Source organism: Monodon monoceros, unplaced genomic scaffold, assembly GCF_005190385.1.
Source record: "Monodon monoceros isolate NGI ecotype Baffin Bay Population unplaced genomic scaffold, NGI_Narwhal_1 Super_Scaffold_11, whole genome shotgun sequence".
Classification (NCBI taxonomy): domain Eukaryota; kingdom Metazoa; phylum Chordata; class Mammalia; order Artiodactyla; family Monodontidae; genus Monodon; species Monodon monoceros.
In genome coordinates, this window is record NW_021703767.1 from 114,181,655 (window position 1) to 114,193,081 (window position 11,427).

The following is an 11,427-nucleotide window of genomic DNA, read 5'->3' on the forward strand; positions in this document are numbered from 1 at the left end:
CTTGTGAGGAGTCACACAGGAATAGTTTGAACTGTTTGTTTTGTTATTCTTCAATTTATTACTTCAGCCTTCTCCCTCCCTTCCTGCTTCCCTCCCTCCCTCTCTTCATCCCTGTCTTTATTTTTCGGTGTGAGATTTATCTTGCCCTCTTCAGACCTGCCTGATGAAGTGGCTCCTTCCTGTGTTTAATAATTGTTTGCTTTCATCTTTTAAACACTGGGAAGCCAGTAAAGATAAAAAGCAAAGTTAAATAAGAAATGACTCAGGAGATCTAAATCCAAGCTTGACATTTAAAAATAAAAGAAGATGGATTCTATTCTATGGCTTTTTAAAATGACATTGAGTGGAGAAGTAGGGAATGTTTTTGAAGCCAAAATGTAGAATTAAGTGGTGTCCTGAAAAGAGCATAGTCATTGCAGTCAGGCAACCTGACTTGGATCTTTGCTTCTCTACTTCTTAGTAATGGCTTTGGGTAAGTGACATAACCTCCCAGGGGCCTCAGATTTCTCACCTATAAAGTAGGAGTAATGTGCTCATCTTGTAGAGTTGTGAGGGCTCATGAGGTCACAGAGCTTGGCACAAAGTTGTCTTCTCCTCTTCTCCTCCTTCTAAGAAGGATGAAGTAATGTACAAGTTGGTCTTGTTAAATGTTAGGGTTCCAGGTTAACCTGGTGTAGTGAGTGTCAGCCTGTTGGGTTTAGGGTCACATCTGTGAAGCCTTTATAGGGAGTGGGCATAAACCCCCTCAAGGGGAGAAATGTAATTACTTTTTCAGGAACAAGATGAGGAAAAGCTGAGCTCAAGTGTGGCTGGCAAAGATCTAGTAGATGCACTGATCACATGCTGACCACATGCTGAATGGGAACAAGCCAGCTGAACACTCCCTTTGCAAAATACACATGGAAACAACAGCTGGACATGGTGTGAGGATAGAGTAGAGGGAATAACAGGAGCAAAGTCTGGAAGTCACCCACCCTCCAGAATATTCTGCAATAATCACACCCTTTTAAGAATTGCTTGGTTTTTTTTTTGTCTGTCCCACTTTTCACTCATTCATTCATTCATTTTTATTATCTATGCAGATATGCATCCTTTATATTTTAATTGAGGTATAGTTTCCGTATAATATCATATAAGTTACAGGTGTACCATACAGTGATTCACAATTTTTAAAGGTTTTACTCCATTAATAGTTATTGTAAAATATTGGCTATATTCCCCATGTTGTACGCTATGCCCCACTTTTCAAATGGATAAAACTGCAAAGACCCAAAAAATTACTACGAGGTTGCAGAGTTGCTCCAAAGAGAGAGATTTTAAGATTGTTAACCTTATCGAAGAACCTTAACTAGTCTCCTCATGCTTTCCATGCCCGAGGAGAAAGGATAAGAGGAATTCTTTAAAACAGAGAGATTTTATTTGGTTAAAAAATGAATTCTTGACTTATTAAAAAGTTAAAATGGGACATCAGTAGAGATGAATAATTCTAACTGGAGATGAAGAAAAAAAGGCATCCAGCACTTTAGATCGGCTGATTTTTCAGGGCAGGTAGTTTTTTTAAGCCTCATTTCCATTTGTTACACTCTAGTGGGTAGAAAAAAGTTATTTTGGATTTTCTTTTCTAAACTAATGTTTTTCAAGTCAGTAACACAACAGCATTGAGGTCATGTTGAACTCGATTTAACTTTTAAAAATACTGCCTTTTGCAATGAAAATCCTATAAAATAGTCCTAAGAGTCATTGATATTTTATGAGTTATAGAAAAGCCATCAAGTTTTACTATCACCAAAATGCAAGTTTGAGTATTTTTCCCTCATCACTCAGAAAAATGTAATTTTTCTCCTTGGAAAATGCATGTGGTTAAAATGAGTTTTCTCCTGTTTTGCTCAGAATAGTGGAATTCCTAAGCAGGCTTTTCAGGAAGGCTACCGTACTTGTAGGGCACAAAAGCTAATTTAATACGTTTCTTAAAAGCGATTCCATGGTGAAAGCTGGCCATAGTTTTCAATGCACTGTGAGGTGTGACTGTGAGGTGTATTTCATCCCTTCAGAAAATTGGTTGGGGTTCTTGGAATAAGCCAGTTGCTCTGATATTATGTCATTAACTGTGATTGAGTTCCCAGGTTTTTCTTCCTCTCAGCACAATCAACAAGCAATGCGTTTTTGTATTTTCCTAAGTGTGTATGTATGAAAGAAGCCCAGAGCCATAGATATGTGGTAGATATTATATGGCACCTAACTCCAATTTGTGAAGGTGCTATAATCCCAATTTCAGACAGGTGAAGTGTGTCTAAATAAGGTTACACAGCTAAAAAGCTCCGTCTCCTGGCACAATTGTCCGTACGTTTTCTCCTATACTATCATTCATGAAGAGCATGTATTCCACATGTTATATCCCGGACACTTAACTTTCCTCTGGAACAGCATTCTCTCAACTAGGTTCTATAGACTCTAGTTCTATTAGGATATAAATTCGGCCAAAATTGCATTTGATGATAAAATGGCTTTAGGTCATAGTGGCTTAAGCAAAATATATCAGACTTCCTTATTACAAGACTTCTCAGAACCTTAGTAAGCTCCCATGCACTGTGACTCATATGCATTGTGAGAAGCGTAGATACTTGCGGGATATATGTGTGTGTGGAGTGAGGGGGGTGAATGCAACACCCACTCTCTAAAATACTTTGAAAATGACCCCTAGAGTCATCAATGAAGATAGCTTTTTAACAACGTCGTTAAAAGAAACTCCTCACTACTCTCTTTGAACATAAAGATGGATGATATGGGCAAATTTGAGCTTACAGTTAAATCATTGGATTATAGCTCTGTGATAAGGTTTTTATGACAGGCAGGGCCTCTCTACTCAAACCAGCTCTTCATGCCTTTGTCATGGGAAGTCATTGATTGTAGGTCAGATCCACAGCACCCTCGTTTGCTCCTTTCCTGTTTCCCTGGATTTACCCATTCTGGACAGTGTCTACCCAGAACAATGAAAGGTTCACCTGGCATCTCTGCATCTCTTAGGAGTGAGCATCTCCAATTCAGTTTCAATAATGTGGAAGCTGAACCTTTGCACAGAGATGAAATATTTTAGACCTGCAGCAATAAAATCTTCTGGTGGAATGTAGACACAGTGGAAATGAAGATGAGAGTTATGTTGACACTTGAATCTGTCCCTCTTTCAAGAGCTCTAAAAAAGAATTAAAATGGTTTCATTTCATTCTGTTATAGGAGAAAATGCAGGCCAGGCACCCATGAACGTCAACCCTCAGCAGACCCGGTTCCCTGATTTTCTTGACTGTCTTCCGGGAACAAATGTTGATCTAGGAACTTTGGAATCTGAAGATCTGATCCCCCTCTTCAATGATGTAGAATCTGCTCTGAACAAAAGCGAGCCTTTTCTAACCTGGCTGTAATCAGTACCACTGTAGCTTGGATGCAGCCGTGACCTGACATTTCCTGGGCCTCTTGGAAAAAGCAATGGAGCAGAGCAAGTCTGCAGGTGTGCCGCTTACTGCCTCCGTGACGCATGCTCCCTCCTTTCCTTGTGGCCAGTTTAATCATTGCCTGAAGTTGATTGACAGTAACGTAAGTTAAACATAAATAAACATTCTATTTTCATTTTCTGCAAGCCTGCCTTCCTGTGATGGGTTATGCAGAATTGTTTCAGCAGAATTGATTATGCAGAATTGCTTCTCTGCTGCCCCATGACTAAGCTTTATGGGTGTTAGCTGAAATTTATACATCAATTGATTATAAACCATGAAAAGCTGACCACAGGCAGTGACTTCTGACAGGCGGCTCGGTCCAGGAAATGTACACAAAATTCAACCTGATTTACAGTTTCAAAAACTGTATTGATGACATTAGTACCAAATGCTTTAAAAAATATTTAACTTGAGCTTTAAAAATCATTGTACAGATAGTAAAATTCTGCTGTTTGGAATACAATGTAGTCTGGGATCCATGCTGGTTCTGTTGGTTCTTATTACCCTGTATTCACAAAGGCACACACAGTCCTATTGTAGTTTATCCTTTAGCATTTTACTGCACAGCATCTAGCCAGCTAGTCCTTCCAGCAGGAGAGTAACAGCAGCGTTAGTCACAGCTCCTACACTAAGATCTTATGAAAGAGACCAGTTTGGTACTAATTATGAACATCTATTAAACAAAGTTTTTAAAATTACAAGTTGGATTTTTTTTTAAACTGCAGCTTAGAACTCAAATGTTTATTTTATGAAGCACTATCATTTTGTAGCTGATGACAAAGGGCAGTCAAACGTTTTTGATAAATCAGTGACAACTGTATCTCTGTCTTTTGAAACCGTTCTGAAAACATCAGGACCACATAGCTTTCAACCTGATGGCACACACAGTAAGCTGTTGCTTTTAAAATTCCAAAGCCTTGTCGGTTTTGCTTCTTTCAAGATTTCAAGGGTTTAAAATAATCTTATCTATGAAACTGTTTGAAGGATGAAGCAGATCTCTGACTGACATGTAAAAAAATGCCCCCTGAGGGTGTATGGTGGAGACATGTTTCTGAAGTCACTAATGTTGATTCCTAAGTATATTATCCTAACCTTGTTTGCTACAGTTGGTATAAAAAGGCATGAAATATGTACTCAATACCTCTTATGTAACCAAAACCATTTTTTATTAGCTTTTAAGGACTGAGAGAGAGCATTGGGTTTGCCTGGCATGTACCCTGCCTGCATTGCCAATGAAGTCCTCAACTGTTTACTATTTTGAACGGACATTATTTATAATCTATGAATTTAATATCTTTTTTTGAGAGACATTAATAATGCAGGTCTCTGAGAGGAACCTTTCCATTCCCAAGTGGCTTATTTGCTGGGGATCTGAGATCCTTTTCGATCTACCAAAAGATAGATGGCAGAATACATCTTATCTTGTTGGAAAGAAAGCAAGTGTAAAGGTCAGAGATGAAGTAGTAAAGTTAGGGAATATAGTGGAAAGGCTGTTAGGTGTGAAATGGAAATAGACAAGCTATAGTACCCCAAAAGCAAGACGAGCAGGAGGTATGAGGTGCCCCCAAAGAGCAAAGCAACAATTTTCTCCTACAGTCTTTGTACCAAAAGACTGTTGTAGAAGAAAAGAAGGCTTCGGTGCACTTTATGTGGGAGAAGGAGGGGCAGGGCTAGTGTTGTCCTGTCTACGCTGATGTTAAGTGTGTAGGCGGACAAGACCATAAACCTACCATTGCTTCCAACACAATGAAGTGACTTTTTTCCCCTGAAGGACCCATGGTTTCTGTTCCTCTGATTCCTTCTCTCTCTCTCGAAGCGCTCTGAGAGAGATGGGGGTAGATGTTTCTTTTGCTACTAAATTGGAGGGAGCACTATTTCTTTTCCTCTTGTGTTAGCAATAATTGCAAAAAGCATTGTACATTCTTTCTAAGAAAAAGCAAAAAAAAAAAAAAAGACTCAAAAACAAGGGACCTAGTAAAACTGAGCAGTGTTACTGTATTTTTAAAAAGTATTTTTATAGACTCATTTTCAGGTTATTAAACATAAAAGAAACAGTTACCCCTCTCTTTTTAAAGCAGTTAAAACATCGACGATTTGTATTATCAATTTTTAGATGTAATTTCCTAGTAAGCTTGTGGCATTAGAAAATACTAGAAGAATTTTTTTAGTGAAATTAGTTGGAACATTTATTAATGAACATAACAACTATTTTTCCAGAATTAAATATGGACCCTGACTACGTGTTTACTAATAAATGAAGCCAGATATAATTTTTGTTGTTATTTTTAAGGCTATAAAATATGGCCTTTGTTAAAGAACACTAAAGCTAGAAATCTAAAGTAAGAACAACTCTTTAAAGGCTCTTTCCTATTATTGTAAGTGTTAAAACCCCTGCAGAATTCATGATAAGGTGCTATTTATACTATATTTCTTATTATAAAAGAACTGCCACAATATCTCATCTTTTTAGTCCTAAATCAATCAATTTCAACATTTCATCCAATAATTTTGCCGGAGAAAAGGCAGATTAAAAATTGAAATTGAAAAATAATTTCAGAGATCTTTCAAGGTTTTTATTCCCCCTGATAAAAGACATTTTCTTGAAGTAAATACATTGTCAAAACTTATTTGCAATTCTATGAAATCTTAGTAATTGTTAGCGTTTCACCATAGAATTTAGCATGTGAAATGCCATTTCTTTTCACTGATTATACAATATACATGAAAACAGAGTAAAACATTTAGCTTGCTGGGATGCTGCTGACTCCAGCTTGGGAGAAAAGCTCTCTGTAGAAGAAGGTGATCTGGAGTGAGTTCTGTTAGTGACAAGTTGTGTTCTCATGACATAATTGGAAAGTAACTTCCGAAAGTGCCACTTTTATGAAAAATAAAAGCTGTTAAAAGGAAATTGTAGATTAATTTAATTGGGAAAATGGGTGATTGACAGAGACCGTTTCCCTAACACACTACATCATTTATGTGTTAGTATTTTAACTTTTAAAAAACTTATTTCTACATTTTGTAATATGACATATGTGTGTTTATTTTTAATTTAGATTGCTATACATACAGAAAGTATGCAGAAAAATCAGTCAGCTCAAACCATTTTAACTGGAGTTTGGTACTGGTTTTTACTTCTCTGATTCTGTATAAGAAAAATAAATACAGTTGAATTTCCACTTGGGGCCTTTATCTCGTCATTATTTGTGTGTGTTCCTTTTACTGAGGGCTTTGGGTGGTACTGAAGAAAGGCTTATGTAACCCTCCTGGCAGACAATGAAAGAAATAAAATTCTGTAGGCAAACATTTTTTTGGCCCAAATGCCTGGTCTTAAATATTCTAAGTATCCACAGAATTCTGGTTTCTACTTTATTTGAAGTAACTCATTGAGACTTTATTTGAAGTAACTCAATGAGACTTTAAAAACTATATATGTATATGTATATATATATATATTTTTCTAAATCACACAGTCCTTCCAACACCCTCACAGATTTGACTGAGACATCAGAACTATAGGATTCTTAGGCATTCCTCTGTTATTAACAACAAGCTGTGGCTTCTCGTCGAAACTAAAAAATAGCTCATCATTCATTCTGAGTGTAGGCTTGTGACAGTGTATTTTCTCTGTCTGTTGAGTCCCTTGATCCTTGCCGTGGTGATACCTTATGAGGTGAGGGCACTCCTAATAGCAGAGTGTTTTTAAGCAGAAGCATTCAGCTAAACAACAGAAAGAAGAGATCCTGGTGGACACAACTTAGCCACAGTCCAGAGTCTAAGTCTCAAGCATCGTTTTAAAAGCTGTATTTCATCATCATTTTTTTTTAAATTTACTTTTGGCTGCATTGGGTCTTCGTTGCTGTGCGTGGGCTTTCTCAAGTTGCGGCCAGCGGGGGCTACTCTTCGTTGTGGTGTGCCGGCTTCTCATTGCAGTGGCTTCTCTTGTTGTGGAGCACGGGCTCTAGGCACGCAGGCTTCAGTAGTTGTGGCTCCTGGGTCTAGGGCGCAGGCTCAGTAGTTGTTGCTCTGCGGCATGTGGGATCTTCCTGGACCAGGGATCGAACCCGTGTCCCCCGCATTGGCAGGCAGATTCTTTTTTTTTTTTTTTTTGCTTTCAAAATATAATCTAATTAAATATTGAACAATACAACGTTAAAAAAGACAATGTATTATGGAAAGAGAATCACACAAAGCATTCATTTTGTATATGTCCTTAACACTGTTGATAGTATTTCTAGCCCAGAGTCACTGAGTTTCAAATATATGTCCTGCTTCCAATACATTTCAGTCAATTCTGAGTTTTCTTTTTCTTTTTTTTTTAACCTCTTTATTGGAGTATAATTGCTTTACAATGGTGTGTTAGTTTCTCCTTTATAGGCAGGCAGATTCTTAACCACTGCACCACCAGGGAAGTCCCTCATCATCACTTTTAAGGTACCGGGGGCTCATACCCGGTACCAACAAGTATAACGTAAAAAGTGAAAGTTCTCTATCTTTCAAATCTCACGGGAGATCAATGGATTTGTGTCGTGCACACAAAGACACGCTCTTTTCTTATAGCATTTTCGAGAGTTCAATACTTAGACAGGAAGATGAGAAACTGATACTTTAATATGACTCTAATCCCCATAAATATCACCATTTCAACAAGCATGTTCGTTTCTGCTCAACCAAAGGGCCTGATATTCCCACTATTAAGATTACGGACTGTTTCCAGAAAAAGGGCCCCTCAAATACCTTACCTGGGTAATGATGATGTGACTAGTTCGGCTATAAATGGAGAAAATTATGGGATTAGCAGACATTAAACACCCGCACTCTAGGAGAATCCATTTATGGAATTATCATAAAGTAAGAGCTTCAGAGAATGAGAACAAGGGAAAGATTCATGGGGAAAAGTGAGCCCAGCACATTCCATGCAGCACTGAAGGTCCTGGAGAAGGGTGGGTGTGGGAGCTGAGGAAGGGCAGGTGTGGGCAGTCTCCTTTACAAATTGGCCCTGGGCTTCACTTCCTACAACCAGTTAAGGAGGTCAGTACCATGTCGCTATGAATTAACATCTTGGCCTTAGCCAAGTTTCTAGGGTTGTGCAACTTCAGTTTCTTTACATGTAAATTGGCTATTACAGTTTTAAAAAGGGCGTTACAATGAGAGAGCGGTGAAGATCAAGAGAAGTGACTTATGTAGAATACTCAGTAATTCAAAAATGGTCTATAAGTGTTCATTTCCTTCTTTTACTGGTGAGCTTTTCCAACTCTCTTCTTCCCAGGCCACATTTTTCTCAACAGCATTTACCGCCATCTAACAGTAAGATGTCACTGTCTGCCCCCATTAGCCTGTCAGTGCTGTGAGAGCAGAGATTTTTTTTTTCTTTAGCATGTAGCATCTTGAACCATACCTGGTACACTGTTCAAAAATGTTTTCAGAACATCTGTTGGATGAATGAATATGTTTGTGAGAATTTGTCTTTCACACTGCAACCCTTCCTGTGGACAGCGCCATCTTTGATTGACTTGTTTGCGTGCACTTCTATGTCTTGAATTAAAGAGGCTTCAGGAGGGTTTCCCTGGTGGCACAGTGGTTGAGAGTTCGCCTGCCGATGCAGGGGACACGGGTTCGTGCCCCGGTCCAGGAAGATCCAACACGCCGTGGAGCGGCTGGGCCCGTGAGCCATGGCCGCTGAGCCTGCGCGTCCGGAGCCTGTGCTCCGCGACGGGAGAGGCCACAACAGTGAGAGGCCCGCGCACCGCACAAAAAAAAAAAAAAAAAAAAAAAGCTTCAGGAAAGTGTTCCTCAATGGGGAAATACTAGAAAAAATTGGATTCTTTGGAAAGATGGCCAAACCTGCCTGCCTCAGAAATTATTTGCTGAGTCATCAGCTGGGCCGAGTTGCCATTAGAGGGCAGCAGATGGCTTTGTCATGTGTGGTGACCAACTCCAGGAGAGGCTGGGGAAGAAGGGGGACATCACGGGAGCAGGAAATAGAAGGACATACAGAATACTGATATTTTTGTTAACCTTCTTTGCACTTGCCTATATATCCCTTGCCAGGAAGAGCTATAGCTTTTGAGTGAGAATAAAGTTATTTTTAAGTGCATAGGAAAAAAAAAAAAAAAGGGAAAAATAAGGCATTCTCACAGCAAGGTTTATAGTGGAGTCAATGGATCACCTGCCTCAGATTATCCTAAGATGTCAGCGTAGAATGTGACTTTCCCTGACTTCCCGAATCTGAACGAGGCTGAGGGCTGGGAATCTGCATTTATTTAGCAAACTTCCAGGTGATTCTGGTGGGCTCTCAAGTTTGAGGACCGCCACACCTGATGAGCAGTCTCTAAACTTTTCTATCATGGAACCCCAAGGTATGTATGTTGGCCTGCTCATTTCTCTATTTGTAAATTATATACATAGATGTTGTCCTAATGTATCTTGTACATTATAAAACATTTCACAAAAATGGAGATTTTGAGAGGTTGAAAGAACATATATGTTAAATTTGATATATGAACTTCCCACGCCACATTCTGGATGAGAGGATAAGGATAATTCATGCTGATGAAATGTCGTTTCTCTGATCTGCAGACTGATTGTGATGGCACAGTATTCATTTTCTCAACATCAACGGGCATGAGGCAACATGATTATCCATAGAGGTTTTCTTTCTGCTCCAGAGAGTCACTGGGAATTCTCTCTCTCTCCTTCTCCTTCTCCCCAGAATTCACATTTGGTGCTGGGGAAAGTTGTCACGTTCACCCTCTTCCCCAACCTGATGCCCTGAGTGCAACTTATGGGTGGGAAACTGAGTGTGGATTGGTCGTTGTGTCGGCATCATAGAGCCCAGCCATGCCCAGGTACTTACACACACACACACACACACACACACACACACACACACACCCCTCTGGGACTACTTCAAGATGGAACAAGTTGCAAAACCATCTGCTTTCTCAGGTCAAAGGTCTCTTTGAGAATCGAATGAAACCTATGAATTTCCTCTCCAGGATGGGGGTAAAAATTACTCATCTGACTTCATACACCATTTCAGAGGGTGTGAAAATTTCTGGAATTCTCAAAGTGGGGACTCTGAGCCAGCAGCATCAGTGTTTTCTGGGAACTTACTAGAAATACTTCACCCTCAAAGCCTACTGAATCAGAAACTTTGAGGTGGGAATAAGCCCTCCAGGTATTTTTGGTGAATATTCAAGTTTGGAAACACTCCAGAGCAATGGTTCTCAAAACTGCCTCCTTATTAGAATCACCTGGTGAGTTTAAGAAAAAAAAGCACTGATGCCTGGGCTTCAATCTCCTTTTTTTTTTTTTTGTGGTACGCGGGCCTCTCACTGTTGCAGCCTCTCCTGTTGCAGAGCACAGGCTCCGGACGCGCAGGCTCAGCGGCCACGGCTCACGGGCCCAGCCGCTCCGTGGCATGTGGGATCTTCCCAGACTGGGGCACGAACCCGTGTCCCCTGCATCGGCAGGCGGACTCTCAACCACTCGCACCACCAGGGAAGCCCCAATCTCCTTTAATTAAATCAGTATCTCTGGAGGTGACATTGGGATTTTTTTAAATTAATTTTTATTGGAGTATAGTTGATTTACAATGCTGTGTTAGTTTCTGCTGTACAGCAAAGTGAATCAGTTATACATATACATATATCCACACTTTTTTAGATTCTTTTCCCATGTAGGCCATTTCAGAGTATTGAGTAGCATTCCCTGTGCTATACTGTAGGTCCTTATTAGTTATCTATTTTATATACAGTAGTGTGTACATGTCAATCCAAATCTCCCAATTCATCCCTCCTCCCCCCTTCTTCCCTTGGTAACCATAAGTTTGTTTTCTACATCTGTGACTCTTATTTCTGTGTTGTAAATAAGTTCACTGTACCATTTTTTTAGATTCTACATATAAGTGACATCATATTTGTCTTTCTCTGATTTA

The 11,427-nt window shown here is 39.5% G+C and overlaps 1 protein-coding gene across 3 annotated transcripts in view; it reads left to right on the forward strand.

Annotated features, from left to right (window-relative positions):
* WWTR1 (WW domain containing transcription regulator 1) overlaps positions 1–6,667 on the forward strand; it is a 132,696-nt gene extending 126,029 nt beyond the window's left edge. The window contains exon 7 of one of the 3 annotated variants that reach the window (XM_029214321.1): positions 3,232–6,667. In XM_029214321.1, coding sequence (XP_029070154.1) covers positions 3,232–3,416 — 185 coding nt within the window. In that variant the 3' untranslated portion in view covers positions 3,417–6,667. The remainder of the gene's footprint in view (positions 1–3,231) is intronic. The other 2 variants (XM_029214322.1, XM_029214323.1) reach the window with 2 other exon arrangements.
* The last annotated feature ends 4,760 nt before the right edge of the window (positions 6,668–11,427 follow it).